Below are 23,142 nucleotides of genomic sequence, written 5' to 3'. Positions count from 1 at the left end.
TCATGACTGAGCTGAAACCAGACACTTAACCAACTGAGCAACCCAGGTGCCCCAGGTTTTCTGTCTTAATGCTTTGAAGGAGTTCTTTATATATTCTAGCTATGTCTTTTTTAAGATACAAATATTGAGATAATCTTCTCTTACTCTGAAAGTTCATTTTCATCCTTTTAGATATGTTTTTGATAGAAGTTATGTTTTTGATTATTAACTTTAATAGTCTAGTTTATCAATCTTTGTCTTTATGGTGATTACTGTGTCCTGTTTTAGAAATCTTCAACTACTTCAAGACCACAAAGATATTCTCCTGTTTTCTTTCAAACAGCTTCACTGTTTTACCTTTCACTTTTCTACCTGCAATTCATTTTGAATTGATTTTACACATATATATACACTCACTAAAGGGACCATTATTTCCTAATGCACTAAAGGTGTCACATTCGTTTCAATTAAATAACCATATATTTTGGATCTGTTTCTGAACCCTACTAGTCAATTTTTCTACCCTTGTATGTACAAGTAGCAGACTGTTTAAATTACTTTAGTTTTATAATAGGTGTGCTCTCTGGTAGTTTAAACCTTCCAACTTTGTTCTTCATGACTACCTTAGTTCTTCTTGGTACTCTGCATTTCCATATGCATTTTAGAGGCTGTTGATTCACACACACACACACACACACACGCACACACAATTTGCTGGAATTTTTATTGGAACTACATTGATTACGTGGATTATGCTGGAGGAGAAGTGAATCTTTACAACATTGAGTCTTACTCCATGAACATGGTATATTTCTGTTTTACCATTTATTTAGGTCTTCTTTAATTTCTCTCAGTAATGTTTTCTAGCTCTTGATGTAGAAGTCTGACATACAGTTTGTCTGAATTGTTCCTAGGCGTTAGGCTTTTTTTTCCCCTAATGCTACTATGAATGGTATTATTTTTTAAATTTTGTTGTTTATTTGTTTGCTACTTGGCATATAGAAATGCTTTGATTTTTATCGACCTTGTAGCCAACAAACTTACTAAACTGACTTACTAATTCTAATAGATTAGCTATATATTCATTTGGATCACAATGATGTCATATGTGAATAAGATTTTATTTCTTGTAATCCAATCCTTACAACTTCTTTAATCTTGCCTTACTGAACTGTCTCACATATGTAGTATAATGATGACCAGAAGTGGTGACAGTACTCTCCTTGTTTCTGATATCAGAGGGAAAGCTTTCAATATTTTTATCATTATTAGATGTTTGCTGTAGGATTTTTGTAAATGTCCTTTATTAGACTAAGAAAGTTCCTGCCTAGGGTGCTAAGAGTTTCTACCATGAATAGATGTTGAAATTTGTGAAATGCTTTTTCTGCATCTGTCAGGTTGGTCAGGTTGTAATGATCTGTCTCCCCCCACTTTTTATTGTTATCATGGTATATTATACTAATTGGTTTTCTAATATTAAACTAACCTTGCATTTTGGGAATAAGCCCCTTGTAGTCATGACGCATTACCATTTACATCATTTGATTAAATTTGTTAAGATTTTGTTAAGGATTTTTACATTTATGTTTATGAGATTGATCCATAATTTGCTTTCTTATAATGTCACTTCTAGCTTTGGGAATAAATATTATACTCATTAAAAGAGCTGGGAAATATAACTTCTTTTTCTATTCAGTGAAAGAATGTATGTAAGACTGATGTTATTTCCTAAATGTTTGGAAAACTTTACGATAAATCTGATAAATTTTAAAAACTAAAATGTCAGGAGTTGGTCTGGAAGATATACGGCTGCCAACTGATTCCTAATCTCTCCACACATCCTCCCCCAAATTACAAAATTAGCAAGGAGTGAAAGAAAACCACACCAACAGGATTACTCAGAGACAGAGAATACTACACCCTTGAAATTACCAAGTACAGAAATAAACACCAAATTTTAAAAAATGATTTCCTGCTGCTATTGAAAGCCAATGGGCAAAAAGTGATAAAGAGGAGGCTTAAGAAATCCATGTAAAACAGGAGAGGGACATGGAAGACTTTGAGGAAGTATAGTCAAAATCAACCCTAGAATGAGAAAATCTAACACTATGTTCTAAAATATTGAGTACAACTTGGGGATTTGCTGGTTCACAGGACTGGCTATAGAAAAGGAACCTGAAAGTGAGAAAGGCTAAAATTGATAGTTTGAATAAGCACAGCTTCCAAAGAAGATCCAGATAAGTAGAGGAGTGGTGATATCCTCAGAGAAATAAAAGAAAAAAATTAGAGGGAAAAATTAAGATTCTGTAAAAACAAGAGATACAAGTCATGCCAACTCCTCTCCCATTTCCACTGTAACACTAATGCATCCATTCAAAAACTAAACTGTGAAAAGCTGGCACTCTCAAATTAGGAATCCTAGCCACAGAGTATTCAGAAATAGAAAATATCAACCTAATTCTATAAAAAGCTACTGTAAGAATAAAGCAGAACATATAAATCCAAACATTTCACCTGATGAAAAGCACCTCTCTCCCCAAGAAAATACATAAAGTAGAAGAAAAAGAGTCACTCCAAACTGAATTCAGTATCTTCAAATAGCACAATTCCACGAAAAAATGAAAATTTTGAATCAGAAATTTAAAAAACATAATAGAAATGGACCCACACACATACCAAAAAAAAAAAGCAAAGGGGCTGAGAGATAAAATGAATGAAAGTGGACTGAACTCAAAAAAGACATTTAAAAAAGACAATAGGATTGAATAAAAATTTAATATAGGACATTGAAGAAAAGCAGGAAAACAACCAAGAGAATGAAACTGATTTTTTTTAAAAAAGGAAGTCAGAGAAATAGGCAAAGAAGATGCAATATACGAATAAGTGGAATTCAAACAACAAATATTTACCCATTGAAAGGGTTCATTCAATACCTGGGGAAACTGACTCTAAAGAATCAATTCTGAGACTTATCCTAATAAGGTACTAGGCTTCACAGACAGAAAACACAGGGCCTCCAGGCAAAAAACAAAAATAAAAAACATATAAATAGGGCAAAAAAATTATAATGCCACTGCACTCATCAAAAGCAAAAAAGTACCAAACCCAGATGGTTTCACAGGGAGATTTTAACAAATCTTTACAAACCATGTAGTTCTGATGCCATGTACATTGTTTTTGAGATAGGAAATGAAGGAAACACCCCAATTTTTTATGGAAGTAAAACATTGATACCTAAATCTGATATATATATCACAAAAAATAAAATTTGGCCAATACTATTTAGATATATTATAGTAGGCAGTCTCCATGATGATCTCTAATGATCACTGCCCCCTGGTGTTTACACCCTTGTGTATGTAATCTCTACTTGCTGTGGACTGGACCTAGTGACTCTCATCTAATAACAAAACAGTAAAAGACCTGGGATGGTCCTTTCCAAGATTAGGTTACAAAGATTGTGGGTTTTATTTTGTCTATTCTCTTTCTCTAGGAACCCTCAGCTTGGGGGAAGCAAACTTCCCCCTGGTACATGGCAAGTCCAGGCAAGCCCAAGAAACTGATATCCCCAGCTAATAGTCAATGAGGACCTGAGGCCCACCAATAGCGACTTGAGTGAGCTTCAAATCAATCTTCCCTCAGTTGATTCTTGGCTGTCTTGATTATAGCCGCATGAGAGACCCTGAGCCAGAGGCACCCAGCCATACCATACATATTCCTGATCCCTGGAAATAATAAATGTCTATGTGTTAAGCTGTAAGGTTTAAGGTGATTAATTACTCAACAATAGATAACTAATACAAATATCAAAGCAAAAATCCTAAATATTATCAAATACATTTGAACACCATATGAAGAAAATCATACACTCTGACTAAAAGGGGTTTATACTTTAATTGGTTAGAAATCAACTACTATAATTAATCATATTAATAGGTCTAAGAAGAACAACCATTTATCTTCATAGATATGAAAAAGTCCATGAATGAAATTCAGTACCTCAGAACTCTTGAAAAATTAGAAATGGAAGGAAAATTCCTCAGCATGAATCTAGATACATATGTAAACCTCAATCATAAAGCTAGCATCTTTAAAACACTAGAGGTATGTCCACAAAGGCCATGAACAAAGCAAGGATTGGCAAATCTCTCACTACTGTTTATATTGTACTATAGGTATTAACTGTAACAGTAAGAATAAAACCCTATCAGAGAAATAATAATTGGGACAAAGCAAAGCTATCTCTATAGTACAATTAGAAAATTAAAGAATCAATGATAAAACCAACTCAAACAACAGAAAAATTCAGGAAAATTCAAGCAACAGCATATAATATTAGCACAAAAATAACCTTTATCCAATAAACAAATAAGAAAAGTTAGATGACATAAATGAAGAGAAAACTCAGTCTGCGAAGGCAACAAGGGCAAAATACTTTGAAATACACTTACAATTAATTATTTTTAAAAGTCTATTAATAAAATTATGAAATTCCCCTGAGAGACATAAAAATGGACTTAAACATTAAGACATCTCCTGTTCTTAGTGTGTGTCTCAACATTATCAAGATGTCAGTTCTCCCTAAATTAATTTATAAGTATAATGTTAGTCAAATAAAAATATCAACACCTGTTTTTATTCTGGAGGTAGACAAATTGATATGAAATCTCCTATAGAAAAAATAAACATTTAAGAAAAGCTAGGAAAATAATGAAAAACAAAGCTATGGGCAGGGACCAGCCCTATCAGATATTAAAACATATTAAAAATAATTAAACATATTTAAAAATATATTTAATTTAAAAATTTATAAAAATAGCACATGAATCCTGGTACATGAATAGGCAAACAGACCAATGGAACAAATGTATCAACAGATGCAACGTCAAGTAGAAATCTAGTATATGATAATGTCTAGTATGTAGTATAAGATAAATGTAGTATATGATAATATATGATATGACAGTGATATCTACAGAAGAAGGCCTTGTTAAAGAAATAGTATTGAGACAAATGGATAGCTATTTGGAAAAAATAGAAAATAAACTAAGAAATGGATCAGATAAACTAAGAAATGGATCAGATATATAAATATAAAACACAAAACTATACAAGTACTAGAAGAAAACATGAGTGAATTCCTCTATAGCCTTAACATACAGAAAGGCTTTTTAAAAAGTACTCAAGGGGCGCCTGGGTGGCTTAGTCGGTTAAGCGTCCGACTTTCGCTTAGGTCATGATCTCGCAGTTCGTGGGTTCGAGCCCCACGTCGGGATCTGTGCTGACTGCCAGCTCAGAGCCTGGAGCCTATTTCAGAGCCTGTGTCTCCCTCTCTCTCTGACCCTCCCCTGCTCACTGTGTCTCTCTCTCTTCTAGAAATAAATAAAAATATTTTTTTAAAAAAGTACTCAAATCGAAATGGAAAAAAAAAAACAATGGATAAACACGATGACAATAAATGCTTACATAGTAAAAACAAACAATAAAACATAAGCAAAGTCAAATGACACAATGACAACTTGGACAAATATATAAAATTATATATCATCAAAAATAACAAATATCCCTCATATTTAAAGAACTTAGGAGTGCCTGGGTGGCTCAACTGGTTAAGTGGCTTGGCTTGGTCTTGGCTCAGGTGACAATCTCACAGTTTGTGAGTTCGAGCCCCAAGCTGGGCTCTGCACTGATGGTGTAGAGCCTGCTCAGGATTGTCTTTCCCTTTCTCTGTCCCTCCTCAGCTTGCTCTCTCTCAAAAATAAATAAATAAACTTTAAAAAAATAATAAAGAACTAATAAAATTAAGGGGGGGGGAAGTCAAATATCCTGTAGAGAAATAAGAAAAACATTAATAATTCACAAAAAAGATATAAAAAATGGTCCTTAACCATATGAAATTATGACCAACTTAAAGACAAATACACATTACAACTATGCTGAAATACTATCCTCGCCCATTAGACTAGCAAAAATTCAAAAACTTAACAGCAGCCTTTGTTGACAAAGCTAAGTCAAACAGACTACAGAAAATGTAAGGATGGTCTAGTCTCTGTGGAAGTGAATTTGGCAATATCTAATAAACTAAACATTCATTTAACCTTTTATTCAACAGTACTTCTAGAATTTATACTTAAGATATACCATTAGTAACACCAAAAAACTACACACGGTTATTCATTACAACACAGTATATATTAAAAATACAAAATTCAACCAACAAGGATAGGAAGAAAAAAACTCACTTGAAACTGAAAATAAAAACTAAATGAACTAATAGTTCAAATGAGTAACATAACCATATGGAAGAAGGAAAAACATCAGGGAACTAATTTAAGTAGCTTTTGAACACAGTGCAATGCTTTATTTATCCATAGTCTAGGGGAACAAACAAACAAACACAAACAGGCAAATCTTGAACTCTTTTTGGTAGTTTCAGTTTTCATAGTGGTATAGACGCAACAATTCTAAAACTACCTCATATAAGATCAAGTAAATGAATAAATATGGTGATGTTACTGGGTACCAGGAGACCAGTGGTGCAGGAGATACAATATGGAAGGGAAGAAGAACAAACTTTATGAGAATAGACTGCATTGGGATATATCAAGGATAAACTCATGGTCTCTAATAAATAAATGGGTTAATTAATTAACGTATGTCCTAGCTTTGTTTGCTAAAAGAGTCCAGAAACAAAGATGACAGCAGCAGTGAGAATACCAGGCATCCAGATCTTGGTTTTTAAAAATACTATTCCCTATTTTAAAGAATCAGTGCTGGGGTGCCCAGGTGGCTCAGTCAGTTAAGTGACTGACTCTTGATTTCGGCTCAGGTCCATGAGATCAAGCCCCACATCAGGCTCCACGTTGATAGTGTAGAGCCTGCTTAGGATTCTCTCTCCTCCCTCTGTCCTCCCACCTCTCAAAATAAATAAATGAACACCTTTTAAAATGTTTTTTAAAAGTCATTTTCTCTAAGAATGTTTCATATGAAAATTATGACTCAGCTGAGTGCAATTTAATATAAGGGTCTACATATGCCAAGTACACCTGAATGTTTCCAAACTATTCTGAAATATTAATTCGTTATAAGTACCATCAATGGGTGCCTACAGGGTTTAGGAACAGAGGGCAGGATAATGCTAGAATGCTGCATGAGCTCATTTCTTTAGAATATTCACATTCAGTGTATCTCTCGTCTTTTGAAATATTTTCCATGGGTAATAAGAGCAGCAGGGATGAAAATCTTAGCCGAGTGAATTCCAGGCAATTCTCCAAGGTAAGAAAGTTAAACAAGCTAAAAAGGGCCAACATATAACCCTAAGGAAGGAACTTATCTTTTAACAGAATTCTATGAAAGCTTTTGGTGTTCTTTTGAAACACGAAGACATTTTTAGAATAATAATTAAAGCAATTTGTCATAAAGGATAACCGACAAGGGACTGATAAAGCTGGGAGGAAAATCAGCTAGCGTCACTTATACTGACTGATCACTTCCTTGTAACTGTGGCTAGTAAGGTAGTTCAGTATTGCATATTGGAGAGAGGTTAGCTTATAACCTTGAAGAACTTTTGTTCTTCGTGTGTAGGTTAAAAAGGGCTGAACAGCTGATGACAGTGCTTTTCAAACTTCTATTGGGAAGTTTCTACCATTTGTTTTTTAACTTCTCATCAATTGTGAATCAACAATTTTGTAAAATGTAGTAAAACTATATTACTAGAAAAATGAAACAAAATCCCAAGACATTCAAGTTTCTTGAAATGCAGTGTCTAGTATATATGGGTGCTAAACATATGTTTAATGAATGACTCAACTGAATGCAATTTAAGATGAGAGCCTGTATATACAAAGTAGTTGGTCCACAAATGAACATGTCTTCATTGGCAAGGTGGATAGAGCTGGTATATTACTGGATAAGACCCCAGAACACAGGATACTTCCTTCATTTACAGGACAGCAAACAAGCCAAACTAGCAGTACTAAAGTACTAAGTAGTCTCTGATTATTTTCCCTGTGATTTTGCATTTTGTCCTAAATCCAGATCAGGAATGACTCTGAAAGATAAAGTAAAAGTCTAACAAATGCTTAAAGATAAACACCAGGCTCTACATGAAAGGGTGCACAATTTCCAGAGGATATCTCTGGAAATATAAAGTTTAATTTGTACTTACTTTTATGTAAAGGACTTTTAAGTATAATAATGCATATTCACATATAGCTTAAAATTCCTTAAACATATTAAATTATATATTTAAACATATACCTTTAAATATATTACATATATAATTATATATTTGAATTATGTACCACATAAATACTTATATTTCAGGACAAAGTGAGTAAAGTACTTAATTCTTTCACACACAGAACATTTTAAATTAATCTCACGTGTTTTTTTATAAAGCCAAAGACCACTTCTTCGCACAGAATCAAATGTAGTATCCTAATGCAATCAGCACTGATGACAGCAGAGGGCACTGTCATACAAAATGGCCATTTGTCACTGTACAGAAGATTCCTCCCCAATTAAGTGCTAGTATTCAAAGAGGCTAAGATCTTTATAAATTGTCTTATATACCAGAAATATTTTAATATATATTTATGTGAACACAAAGTAATATATTTCAACTGATAAATTGGAACCTTTGTCATAAATTATAAAAAAGAAAAATTAAATAATTATATACTTCACATAAATTAACTTACTGACTCTTTCCTAATACAATTTCTATTATCATATGATACAGTTTATACTAAGTTCAAAAAGAAAATAAAACAGAACATATCAGCTACAGAAGAGTTGACTTCCTTAGTAAACAAGGAAGGTATGAAGTAATTTCATAAAAGAAGAAAATAATTACTATAAAACTTAGAGTAACAGTTTCCCCTACATGGAAAGGAGCGAGCTATAACCTAGAAGGGGCTTGTAGGAGACTTCAGGAGTACTGACAATGTTCTCCTTCTTTTTTTTTTTTTTTTTAAATGTTTTATTTATTTCTAGGAGAGAGACAGAGAGAGAAAGACAGCGTGAGCAGGGGAGGGTCAGAGAGAGAGGGAGTCACAGACTGAAACAGACTCCAGGCTCTGAGCTGGCAGTCAGCACAGAGCCCGACGCGGGGCTCGAACCCACGAACTGCGGGATCATGACCCAAGGGAAAGTCGGACGCTTAACCGACTAAGCCACCCAGGCGCCCCGACAACGTTCTCCTTCTTGATCTAATCATGGTTACATAGTTTTCCATTTTGGAACAGGTCATTAATCTCAATATTATGTTTTATATACACAAAATCAAAATATGTGAAGGCCTTCCCAAAATTACATCAATAGTCAGAGGAAATATACAAAAAAAGTAATGATAAAATGAATAGTATACCTATAGAAATACTTCAAAAACAGGGGTTCTAAATTAAGGGTCCATGGATGAGATTTTATGCAAAATTTCTCCAAGACAGGGTTCCTGGCTTTCATTACGTTCTCAAAATCTAGAACAATATGCGTTGTGGAAATATCATCTGGGTATGAATACAGGTCCAGCTATTTTATACGCAATTAAGTTCCAAAACTATTCAAATGACACAGAATAAAATATATCTAATATAGGAGAATTTCTGATTAAGGAAACCATTTTCTTTATTAATGAAGTTAAAAATTCAAATATGCTTAAATGCATAATAATTTGTGAAGTTATAACACGTGGAAGCAAAATGTATGACAACAGCATGAGGACAGGAGAAGGAAATAGGAGTATATTAGTGTTCTTGTATTTTATGTAAAGTAGCAAAATATTATTTGAAGGTGGGCTATAGAAAGTTCAAAATGCATTATATTAATTTTAAACCAATGAGCAAAAAAAATCAATATATGTATGCACATGTATTTGTGTGCATATATAAAAAAATAGAGAAAGTATGTTTCAGTATTTTAGAAATACATATATTCCTATATATGCCAGACACTACAATTCAAGAAATCTTTATGTCTTGGTTTGCTGTTTCATTTTTCTAATAATATATTTTTACCACATATATATATTTATATAGGTATATATTTTTATATAGGCATACCTCATTTTATTGTGCTTTAACTGTACTTTGCAGATATCGTGACATTTACAAATTGTAGCTTTATAGCAAACCTGCCATCCAGCAAGCCTATCAACTCTTTTTCCAACAGCTTTGCTGACTTTACATCTCTGTGTTGCATTTTGGTAATTCTTGAAGTATTTCATCTTTTTCGTCATTTTTGTATTTGTTATGGTGGTCTGTGATCAGTGATTTGTGTTGCTATCGTAATTATCCTGGGGTGCCAGGAACCATGCCTATATAAGACTGCAAACTAAGTGATAACTATTGTGTGATCTGACTTCTCTACCTACTGGTCATTCCCCTATCTCTCTCCCTCTCCTTGGACCTCCCTATTCCCTCTGAGACAATAGCTAATTAATAATCCTGCAATGGCCTCTAAGTGTACAAGTGAAAGAAACGGTACTATGTCTCTCACTTTAAATCAAAAGTTAGAAATGATTAAGCTTACTGACAAAGGCATGTCAAAAGCTGAGATAAGATGAAAGCCTTTTACACGAGTTAGGCAAGTTATGAATGCAAAGGAAAAGTTCTGCAAGGAAATTAAAAGTGCTGCTCACTGAAAACAAAACGATAAGAAAGCAAAACAGCTTCATTGTTGATATAGAGGAAGGGTTTTTAATTTTTAATTTTATTTGAGAGAGAGTCAGCCCAAGCAGGGGAGAGGGGCAGAAGGTAAGAGAGAGGGAAAGAGGGAGAAAGGCAGGCAGAGAGAGAGAGAGAGAGAGAGAGAGAGAGAATCTTATGCAGGCTCCACACTCAGCACAGAGCCCAACACAGGGCTCAATCATGAGCTCAATGCTCAACCAACTGAGCCACCCAGACACCCCAATATAGATAAAGCTTTAGTTATCAGGATAAAGATCAGACCAAACACACCGTTTCCTTAATCCAAACCCTAACCCAGAGCAAGACCCTAATTCTCTTCTATGAGGGTTGACAGAGGGGAGAAAGCTGCAGAGTAAAAGTCTGAAACTAGCAGCAATTGGTTCATGAGGTTTGAGGAAAAGGCATCTCCATAGCATGAAAGTGTAAGATGAAGCATCAAGAGCTGATGTAGAAACTGAAGCAAGTTAGAAGACCTAGCTAAGATACTTAATGAAGGTGGCTACATTAAAGCAATTTTCAAGGTAGAAGATTGGAAGAAGATGCCATATAGAACTTTCAAACCTAGAGAGCTTCAGAACTTCAAAGTTTCAAAGGACAGGCTGACTCACTTGTTAGGCGCTAATGTAGGTGATGACTTTAAGTTGAAGCCACTGCTCATTTACCATTCCACAAATTTGTTTCCACAAAACAATAAACAGACGGAGCAAACACCAAGATGACAGATTTAAACCCAATTATATTAATAACAATGAATATAAATGGTGTAAGCTTTCCAATTAAAAGACAGAAATTGTCAGACTGCATAAAAAAACAACACTCAAATATATATTGTCTACTAACTACAATTACCTTTAAAAAATACAGCATAGGTTAAAATAAAAGGAAGGTGGGAATGGGAGGAGGTGTCTGGGTAGCTCAGTCAGTTAAGCGTCTAACTTCTGCTCAGGTCATGATCTTGGAGTCGGTGAGTCTGAGCCCTGTGTTGGGCTCTGTGCTGACAGCTCAGAGCCTAGAACCTGCTTCAGATTCTGTTTCCTTCTCTCTCTACCCCACCCCCATTTGTGCGTGCACTCTCTCTTAAAAATAAACATAAATAAAATAAAAAAATAAAATACAGGAAAGCCCAGATGGCTCAATTGGTTAAGTGTTAGACTCCTGGTTTCAGCCCAGGTCATGATCTCATGGTTCATGGCTTCGAGCCCCACACTGGTAGTGCAAAGCCTGCTTAAGATTCTGCCTCCCTCTCTCTCTGCCTCTCCCCTGCTTGCTCTCTCTCTCTCTCTCTTCCTCAAAATAAATAAACATTTAAAAATAAATGAATAAATAAAGTGAAAGGAAAGAAAAAGATATACCACAGAAATGTTAATCGTAAGAAAGCTGGATGACTATATTTATATCAAACAAAATAGATTCCTGATTAGATCGTGGACTTGAAAAAATACATTCGTATGACAACTGAAAAACTTTGAATGAGGTCTGTAGATTAATTAAAAGTTTTGTAACAATATCAATTTCCTGGTTTAATAATTGTACTCCAGTTAACATCTGGAGAAACTGAGTGAAAGATATTTAAGAATTATCTGTGTAAATTTTGCAAGTTTTATATAGTCTGTAATTATTACAAATTGAGAAGTTAAAAATATTTAAAAAAATAAAATCTCTGTCCTTTGAAAGACACTAATAACAAAGTAAAAAGGCTGGGAGAATATTCACAATACTTATATTCGAGGAAATACGCTGATCTTATATATAACCTAATCAATATCATGTGTACACCAATGTGTACCTAGGTTAAGTTTATGCTAAACATCTACATATTCATTAAATCATTTATAAATATTTAGCAGAGACCATTTCTATTTTATAAAGAAACTGAGACTTAGATAAAATATTTATTTAAAGTCAAATACAGTTGAACAATGTGAGGGTTAGGAGCATTTACCCCCTTTTAGTCAAAACTCTGTCTAGAACTTTGACTCTACCAAAACTTAACTACCAATATCCTACTATTGACCAAAAGCCTTATCAATAACATAAACAGTCAACTGACATATACTTTGTATGCTATATGCATGATATCCTCTATTGTTACAATAAAGTGGGCCAGAGAATAGAAAACGTTATTAAGAAAACCATAAGAGAAAATACATTTTACAATACTGTTCTGTATTTATAGAAAAAAAAGCAGTGTATAAGTAGACCTGTGCAGTCAAACTCAGGTTATTCAAGGGTCAACTATAGATAAAAGTGACAAACTGGGATTGAACCTAAGTCTATCTGACTCCAGTGCTTGGGCTCTTTACTGTTTTGACATTTTATCTCCAGTTATGCTTTATATGCTATATATATAGCTTTCCATTATTTGTATAGATCAAAGAACACTATAATGGTTCTCCTTATAGCTGAGTTAGTAGGTCTTAGGAATGGTAACCGAGAACATAGTTGCAAGCACAAGTAAAGTATTAGACTCTACAGAACAGCATTCCTATAAAGTATAGCTATCCAATATTAAAAAGAATTCTGGGAACTGAGGGCTATTGGTCCCAAATAATTTTCTCTAATTTCATTCCCTAATCAGTCCAAAAGCTCCACAGTTACTACAAATCACCAAAAGGAGAACCTCCTTTTATTGGTAAAAGGACAATTACAGCAGTGTCACTTTCTCCATTCTGTTTTCTCTTTTTAGTTTTTTATTTTTCTCTGTACAATTCTTTTGACTCTTAAAGTTTCATACATTTCCTTGACTCCCTTCCCTAGGAATCTGCTAACATGGATTTCATTTCCTCAAAATCATTTTGTTAACTTTTTGAAATGTATAGTAATAAAGTAATGGTAGAATTGTTATTATACTAAATTGAGTAAAATTATCTACTTTAATAATTGACAAAAAGAAAATATTCACTAATTGACTATCTTGTTTAAGAATATATACAATATTTATATTTGAGCAAAATATTGATTATATTTGTGGAGGGAGTACAGCAATTTTCACCTTACCTGAAATCACATGCTGTAATAAATTCGGCTCCTCCACCCAATGCCCGACCCTCAATCAGTGCAATACTTATTAAAGGGAGTCTGTTTATTGGAGGAAAAAGGAAAAATGGATGTTAATATTTTTCACTTCAATATTAATTTATAAATGTTATTTTTACAAAACCTGAACTACAGTAGAAACAAATTATTGAGCTATGTTTAATAACACACCTCAAAGGATAGTGGAACTGTGAGCCTGTATATCATGAGGAATAAAACAGNACCCAAGCGAAAGTCGGACGCTTAACCGACTAAGCCACCCAGGCACCCCAAAACAGTCTAATTCTTAAAAAATAATTATTCATACTAAATGCTATATAAGTTCATCACACTACCTCCCTGAATATATTTTGAGATTTAACTATATTTTTATATATATTACATATATGTAATATAAATATAATTTATAAAGTATATGATATATACTATACATGATATATATACTTTATATTTTTTGTACATTATTATATTTTTTAACTATATATTGTGACTTTCTTCCAAATGAATTTTAAATGTAACATATAGCTCCCACAACTTCCCAGCAGCTGGCAGTCAGGAATAATTCAATGGGATCACATCTTACTGCATTTGAGTTTATGGCAAGTTTTACATGGCAAAATTGAGAGTATATCCAAAGGGAGAAAATATGGCAGAAAAGACTGAGCTCCAAAATTATATTATAAAGATTCTTATCAAAAGTCTTTTTATTACTCATTGAATGATCAATATCTAATCCTATGGAAACAAATGGGTCTGTGGTAAAAAGAAATCTCTTCACCTTTTCTGTTTGCAAAGAACCACTTCTGAGGAGTCTGTATTACAAGGTATATCTAAAATGCCTTGAAAGTATGGAATATGCTGTAGGTTGTAACCAAAATGCAAAGGTGTAGGCCTCAAGAAATGGGAAATTTATTAACACATTCTGCTTCCAAATAAAAAGGATTAAAAAAATTTTATGATTTCTCTAGGAAAAATTCAAATAATAGGGAAGGGAAGGTGAAGTGGAACAAAAACTAAGAAAAAAAGTATTTTAGAATAATATTTTGATTCCATTATTCTTTGTAGGCTCTTATATATGAAGAGCACCAAATACAGATTGATGCCCAACTAGTAAGTATGCTAAATGACATGAATTTCCTTAGTTTTTATAATTTTTAAATTATTTACATTTGGAATACAGAAGTAGAAAGCTAATTAGCCAAAATGTCATAGTTTGTAACCCCAAATGCACTGATAAGCCAAGAAGAATTTTCTCCTTTTTTTCTTCATCTAGATGAAAAGTAAATCCATTTTCCTCAGAAATCTGTAAAAGCCTTCACCAATCATAGGTATTTTTCTCTCACCTCTGGATATAGACCACTTTATAATACATTCTACTAATTTTGAATATGAGGCAACATTTATGTGTCATTTCCTGCACAGTGTCCTTATTCTCCTCTAATATCAGTGTTTAACTTTCCCATGGCAATGCCTACACGTAGCTAGTAATATAAGCTCTTCAGGAAAAGTGCTGTCTTAAATTCTTTTTATCTCTCCCTTCTCTTATCTTTTAAATGCCTGTGCATACTTCACCAACATTTAACTAAATGACTCTCTTTGATGGCACAAATAAATAGTTCATCACTAAAATGAACATAATTTGAAAATCAGGTATTTTTTAACTGGTGCAAACAGAACAAATAAGAGTTATTTTGTTTTTTTAAGAAATCATATCTTAAAAAGAAAGATACATTACCTCATAAATCTTGTTAAGGTGTTCTGCATGAACATACATAAAGCCATTCCATCCTTTAAATAAGAATAAGCATAAACACAAATGTATAATGTAAATGTATTATATAAGAAATATTTAAAAAAATTTTCAGGATTTAGAAAGCAACAAAGCCAAAAATATACCCAACTTTTTAAAATGAGGTTTTCATTTAACACTCTTTGATGTTGTCAGAAATGCAAATGATGTATTTGATTTTGTTGACCTTCTAGGACTCCTTGAGCTCTGCATGAGATATTAGCAAAGACTAGGGCATGAGTCATATTACACACCTCAGAAGAATGTGAAGGTCTACTAAGGGTAATTTGGGGGAAAGAAGTAGAAGATACTATAGGATACCTGTTATCCCAAATTCTGATCTCCTAAGAATATAAACATATAAAAAACAAATTTCTTAAATGTACAGTTGACCCTTGAACAACACAGGTTTGAATGGCATGGGTCCACTTACATGTGGATTTTTTATAGTCTAGTATTGTAAATATGCATTCTCTTCCTTATGATTTTTTCTCTTTTTATCCGAGAGAGAGAGAGAGAGAGAGAGAGAGCATGCCCAAGCGGGGTGAGGGGGAAAAGGCAGAGGGAAAGAGAGACAGAATCTGAAAGCAGAATCCACATTCAACTCAAGCAGGCTCCACACTCAGCACGGAGCCCAATCCCACAACCTTAGGATCATGACCTGAGCCAAAAAAAAGAGTCAGATGCTCAACCAATTGAGCCACCACCCAGGTGCCCCATTATAATTTTCCCAATAACACTTTTCTTCTGTAACTTACTTTATTGTAAGAATACAGTATATAATAAATATAACACAGAAAATATGTGTTCATCTACTGCTTATGTTATCAGTAAGACTTCCCACTCAACATTAAGATATTAGAAGTTAAGTTAGGGAGTCAAAAGTTATATGCAGATTTTCAACTGCACAGAGGTTGGTTGCCCTAACCTCTCAAAAGGCATCCCTCAAAAGTTTATAATAATCTTCTGTTTGCTAAATGGCTTTTCCTTATCCTTATCTTCCTGTCTCCGTAACACATAGTAGCTTGCTTTGACCAATTTCTGTATTTTGAAATCTTCTTTTAGTTCCTAGCAATATTTCCCACTCCTGATTCTCTTCCTATTTCTTTGATTTTTCCTTTTCAGTTTTCTTACTCATTTAGCTAATCCAGTAAATGCATGTACTCCCCAAAATCAAATCCATAATTCTCTTTCTGTTCTTTATCTACTATTTCTTCCTTGGAAGTCTCATTTATCCTGAATGCTTCAGCTAGTGTCTTCAGGTAGACTCCTAAAACCTCCTAGAAATTCCACATTCTGCCAAGACCTCAAATTCAGGATGGCAAAACAAATTGGGAATGAAAGAGTGGAGTTTGAATCCTCGTGGTACTGCTTATTAATAACATGAACTCAAGTAAGTCTTAGCTGTGAAGTGAGTTTCCTCATCCATAAGGAAGGAATGAAAAATTAAAAAAACCTGTTGTATTTAACTCAAAGGATGGTTGGAAAAATGACCTGGATACTCTGTAAAACATCACAAAAGTTTAAGTGAGGTCTAAGTTAAGAGAAAAAGATCTTCTAATCAATAAGGCTCAAATTTTTGTTATTTTCTTTGATTCTTCCATTTCACAGTTCACCCACAATTAGTTACCAAGCACATCCTTTGAAACATTTACAATATAAATCCTTTCTTTTTCTATTTGCACTGCTGCTACACTAGCTCAGACTTGTTATTCATACTTAAATTATTGTTAACAGTCTTGTTTCCTAACTAGTCTCTCTGTATTTAATTTATTTCTCCTCTATAATATACCTTGCCTCATCATCCTTTCTACAGAATAATGATTTAGATCACCAATAGAATAAAGTCTAAATTCCTTGGGAAGAACTGACCTCACCTGACTCCAAAATATTTTTACTAAATTTACTGAGTACCATACCCCTCCATCCAAGCATCCTAATTTCAGCCATAACAAACTATCTGCCATTCTTTTAACATAAGTCTTTACTCACATCATTCCCACTATTTGGAATAGCCTCTCCTTGTCTCTACCTATTTCAAGTAATGCCCAGATCAACTAATTTTTCCATCAAGATATTCTAAATCCCACAGAAACAGTTTTCTCATTTGTGTTTCTGTGGTATTTTTACTTTTGTGACTTAACTGTAGTATAGATTGGCTTGTATTCATTGCAATTTGGACCCATTATTAGACACAATTAGGTATACAAGACAGAAGCTAGGGAACACAAGTGGAATCCACATGGTCCCAGTTCCTAGTCCTCAAAAATTTTATAAGAGATAGAGAAATGCAACATGCATCAAAGTACATTATATTACACAAAGTATTTTAAGAAATGTTTGAACTGAGAACAGTGCCAAGTAAGAAGCAATTCATTTCAACTGGGTTAGGGTAATTGGGATGGATTTATACAGGAGAAAGGGAGATGGCATTTGCTACGCCTACATAGTAAGTCTTTAGAGGTTGACAATATGCCTTCTTTAGGGGCACCTATGTGGCTTGGTTGGTTCCAAGCATCCATCTCTTCATACTGGCCCGGGTCATGATCTCACAGTTCGTGAGTTTGTGTCCTGCGTCAGGCTCTGCACTGACAGCATAGAGCCTGCTTTGGATTCTCTCTTTCCTTTTCTCTCTCCTCCTCTCCTGCCTGCACACGCATGCCCTCTCTTTCTCTCTCCTCTCTCTCTCAAAATAAACTTTAAAAATAAAAATGTTTTCTTTATCCTCAGAAGCTAATACAATGTTTTGGGTATAATACTCTATTTGCTTTTGAAGTTAACTAAATCAGATGAATTTTGGGTGGAGAACTATGTTAATTTATAAAACATGCAGTCAATGAAAGGTAAAAACCAACATAAATTAAATATAAATTTCCTAACTGAAAGCTTTTCTCACAAAAGTCAATCTATTATTATAAAGTGATGAGAAAATTAACATAAGCACAAAGAATTAAGACAGTTTAAAACTAGACTAACTTTATATTCTATTAAAAACCCGTGGGGTGCCTGGGTGGCTCAGTCGGTTAAGCATCCCACTTTGGCTCAGGTCATGATCTCCTAGTTCGTGGGTTCGAGCCTGGAGTCTCCTTCAGATTTTGTCTCTCCCTCTCTCTACCCTTTCCCTGCTAGCACTCTCTCTCTCTCAAAAATAAACATTAAAAATTTTTTAATAAAACATTTTTTTAAAAATCTGTGCCATAGGGCCTGTTAAATTATCTTTATAAAGTAACTTTAATAGGCCTATTTTCTTTTCTTTTTTTTTTTCTTATTTTTGAGAGAGTGAGAGAGCACGCAAATGAACAAGAAACGGCGGGGGGGTGGGGGGAGAGTGTGGAGCCCAAAGCAGGGACCAAGCTCATGGATGTAGGGCCTGAACTCACGAACCACAAGATCACAACTTGAGCCAAGGTCAGATGCTTAACCAACTGAGCCACCCAGGTGTCCCAATAGGTCTATTTTGTTATTACTAGACTTAGAGTATGAAAAATTCTGACAGAAGTAACTAGAATTGGTAAGAATGAAAATGAAACAAGTATTGGGGTGCCTGGGTGGCTCAGTCAGTTAAGCCTCCAACTTCGGCTCAGGTCACGATCTCATGGTTTGTGGGTTCGAGCCCTGCGTCGGGCTCTGTGCTGACTGCCAGCTCAGAGCCTGGAGCCTGTTTCAGATTCTGTATATCCCTCTCTCTCTAACTCTCCCCTGCTCATGCTGTCTCTCTCTTTCTCTCTCTCTCTCTCAGAAATAAAACATTAAAAAAAATTTTTTTAAAGAAACTGAAACAAATATTAAACTATGTACTGTTATAATTCTTTCAAAGATAAGTCACACTAAAAGTGCTTAAAAGCAACATAAGACAATGGTCAATAATACAGATTCTAGAGCTGAACTGCCTAGGTTGAATCTGGACTCTTCTGCTTACTAGCTAGGTTGACTGTGGGTGTGATACTTAACCTCCCTGTGCTTCAGTCTCTTTACCTTAATAATAGCACCTATCTCATTAGGGGAGTTAAGTAATTACTAAATAAGTTTCACATGTAAAGAGCTTAGTGATTGATATATAGTAATAGAACAAAAATGTTATCTAGCACTGTTAATTTTTAAAAATTATTTTAGGGGCGCCAGGGTGGCTCAGTCGGTTAAGCGTCCGACTTCGGCTCAGGTCATGATCTCACGGTTCGTGGGTTCCAGCCCCGTGTTGGGCTCTGTGCTGCAGCTAGCTCAGAGCCTGGAGGCTGTTTCAGATTCTGTGTCTCCCTCTCTCTGACCCTCCCTTGCTCATGCTCTGTCTCTGTCTCAAAAAATAAAAGAACTATAAAAAAATTTTTTTTAATTATTTTGAGAGAGAGACAGCATGAGCAGGGGAGAGGGACAGAGGGATGGAAAGAGAAGGAGGGAGGGAGAGAGGGAGGAAGGGGGGGGAGAGAGAGAGAGAGAGAGAGAGAGAGAGAGAGAGAGAGAGAGAGAGAGAGAGAGAATCTCAAGCAGGCTCCACACTCAGCACAGAGCCCTACACAGGGGTTGATCCCACGACCCAAGGATCATGACCTAAGCCAAAACCAAGAGTAAGATGCTAAACCCACTGAGCAACCCCAGTGCCCCAGCACTGTTATTATTAATATCAGTAACAGAATTGGCAATCAGATAATGAGTATGTTCTGGCTTTAATGTATCATAAAGTAGAGATTATATTGTACTAGCCAACATGACATGACCTAGGGAGAAAAAAGATTAGATTTGTCCCCCAAAGCCACTGAGCCCAAAACGACATAATGCTCAGGCCCTTTCCTGGGCTGTGGGAAGAAAATGAGCCAATGAGAGATACACCCAGCATGTGACAGAATAAGCTGGGGAAAAGAAACCAATGAAAGGCTAGACCTGTTCTCATAAATGAAGGCCAGAACCAGGGAAGTAACCAAAGGAGGTTTTGAGACCTACTGCAGACTGATATTTTCATCCCAGCTAAATGATACCCTGAGTCCTAAACCCACTCCTCTAGCTCTTACTAGAACAACAAAGATGCAAAGCACAATGCTCAGCCAAGATGCCAACAGGAAATATTAATGTCATTTTACTCTAAGTCACATTTACCCTGAGTGGAAAAAGGCCCAGCCTGTAAAAGTATCTTATCCTAGAACCATAAATGAACCTCTCTCTTTTTTTCCCTGAGTGCTTGTTGTATGGATATATTAATTTCCTCAAAATACATAGGCAGGTTTAGAGAAAAATAGAATAACTGGTCTATAAATTAATGAGGCTAAAAGGCAACTCTACAATAGTAGTAGCAAAAGCAAAGAAGTCAGACAAGAACTTTGAGGTCTCTGTGGAAACTTAAGCAGCAGAAAAATAAGAGGTAACAGATTGACAGAAAAGTAAAAGAAAGGTCAAGGAGCAAAAAAGAATATTATCTCTCAGCTAAATTAAGAGTACAAAGGTTTCTAAAATACCAGACTTTTCCTCGAGGCACTAAACCCACTCACTGCAGAATAAGTAGGTTTATTTTTCAATATCTTGAAGATTATAACTGGATTTTGATGATTTCTGCCTTTTGAAAAGAGACTTCTGGTAGTCGAGAGAACATCTGTGACAAAAGTTCAAGTCTTATAATGGGTTAATAGTTACATTAGATTTTTTTTTTTCCTATTTTATTCTTTTCTCTGTCCCTTAAGTTTTCAGGGCTAATGCTTGTGTTATGCTAATCCATCTCCCTGCCTCAACTTTCTCAATCAAGGACTGACTGACTAATAGGGACAGTTGAAGCTCTTTTTGTACCCATTAAACAAAAAAATACCAGAATGAAACCAACTTCTTAAGATACTACATTTTTTTAAAAGCAGGATGATAAACAAAATGTTAATGGTTATTGATGCCATTATGAGTACATGAAGGTTTTAGAGTATTAATCTACCTCTATTTATATTTGGTAATTTTCACAAATATTTTTTAAACCTTGAAAAAAATACACTGACAAAAACATCAACATATATATATATTAAAACCCATTCAATAATCACTTTCAAGTATCTCATTATAATCAGAAGGACTGTAATCCAATTACTAAAATCATCCTCTATTCTAGTTATCTCATCATCCTGAGACAAGCACACACTAGTGATACATCTGTAACAACAAAATGTTAAGTGTATTAGATTAAGAGAAAGGCTGTTAATGAATGAATGTTAAGAGCCTCAGATCTCAGCTCTAAGGGACATGCATTTATATGTGCAGCTGCAACTCATACAGATATATGAGCCTCAAAAGTCCTGAGGCCATTTTAAATCTCAGTTTTAAACACATTTATTCTTCTTTCTCAGGCATATAGAAACACAATCCATACAAGAAATGGAAACAGTTATCAAGTACTTTATACGTACTGTTTCTAGTTCTTGTTAGTTTTAAGAGGATCATGTGACTAATATACCCCATACTTTAAACATATTACTATTTCTTAAAATTAGCCATAAAGAGAATTTTACCCAAATTGCTTATTTGTATGCTATGTATATACTATGACTAGAGAGATTTCATAACAGTATAATAAAGAATCTCTCTACTCAGAAAAATGCTTTAAATAAAATAAGGCATTTTCAGTACAACCTGGGTTCTAAGCATACACACCATAAAGCAGAATCACAATGCCAGATTTTGAGGAGACTGGCAGATGTGCATAACTCACATGATGGATCCCTGCAGTGCTAGTTAAGCAATAAAGCCATACCACCCTAGTTCTCAGCTGGTGACCAAAAGCCAATTCTGCTTTACTGCCTGCATTCAAGACAGTAGACTACTTGTGGAATATCCAAATGGAAAGAATAAACCTTATTAAGTGATCCCTTATCTGGAGTCCAAAAAATATATATGAAACAATCTACTTTTAGCTTTTATGTGTATAGAACATAAGAACTCCTGGCCATGTGATTTAAAGAGACAGAAACAACATTTTAACTAGAAGAAAGCAAAATAACCTTTTACTCTTTGAGGAATGTTTTCCTACCCAACTTACATCAGACCCCAAATAATCTATTATCTCATTCTATCTTTATAATGTCTTTCATGAATAAATAAGGTACCTAGGAATTCAATCACTCCAGAGATGAAAAGTGATAATTAAGAGACTTGTAGGTCATATAGCTAATTATGAGATGACCTTGGGCAAGAATCCATATATTCAAATCTCCAGCTTAGTGCTCTAACCATATGAGCGCATCACAAACTTAAGTCTAATAGTGCTACAAATTATGGATTATCTTATTGTGTCCTAATATCAAGATCTTTGAAATAAAAATAATAGCTACCTTTTTTAAAGACCATCCTAATAGGCACTTTCTATATATGTCTTGAATCTTCACAATAGTTCTGCAAAATACAGAATTCTAATTTATAGATTAGGAAAATAAGATTTAGGAAGATTAAGTGATTTTCCCGAACACTTACCCAGAAGGTGTTGAAACCAGCATTCAAATCCAAGTCTTATCAAAATCACCAAAAGATAGCTTTTTCCTCACATTTTTATGTAAATACTGATCATATACTATACAGAGCAGTAGGAGTTGTAAAATATCATTAAAACATTATTACCTATATACAGCCCACACCTATAATTAAATGGCAATGAATACTTAAATTTTTCCTTTTCCTTCCTTTAACCCCCCC

General features: G+C 34.4%; 1 protein-coding gene across 2 annotated transcripts in view; it reads right to left on the bottom strand.

Moving 5' to 3' along the window:
- ECHDC1 (ethylmalonyl-CoA decarboxylase 1) overlaps positions 1 to 23,142 on the bottom strand; it is a 48,301-nt gene that overhangs the window by 12,180 nt on the left and 12,979 nt on the right. For both annotated transcript variants that reach the window (XM_077769431.1, XM_077769430.1), the window contains exons 4-5: positions 15,439 to 15,491; positions 13,665 to 13,745 (exon numbers count right to left, since the gene is read on the bottom strand). In XM_077769431.1, coding sequence (XP_077625557.1) covers positions 13,665 to 13,745; positions 15,439 to 15,491 — 134 coding nt within the window. The remainder of the gene's footprint in view (positions 1 to 13,664; positions 13,746 to 15,438; positions 15,492 to 23,142) is intronic.

This window comes from Crocuta crocuta, unplaced genomic scaffold, assembly GCF_008692635.1.
Source record: "Crocuta crocuta isolate KB4526 unplaced genomic scaffold, BGI_CrCroc_1.0 scaffold646, whole genome shotgun sequence".
Lineage (NCBI taxonomy): Eukaryota > Metazoa > Chordata > Mammalia > Carnivora > Hyaenidae > Crocuta > Crocuta crocuta.
Note: the sequence above shows the minus strand (reverse complement) of the source record. Positions and strands in the feature narration are given on the sequence as shown.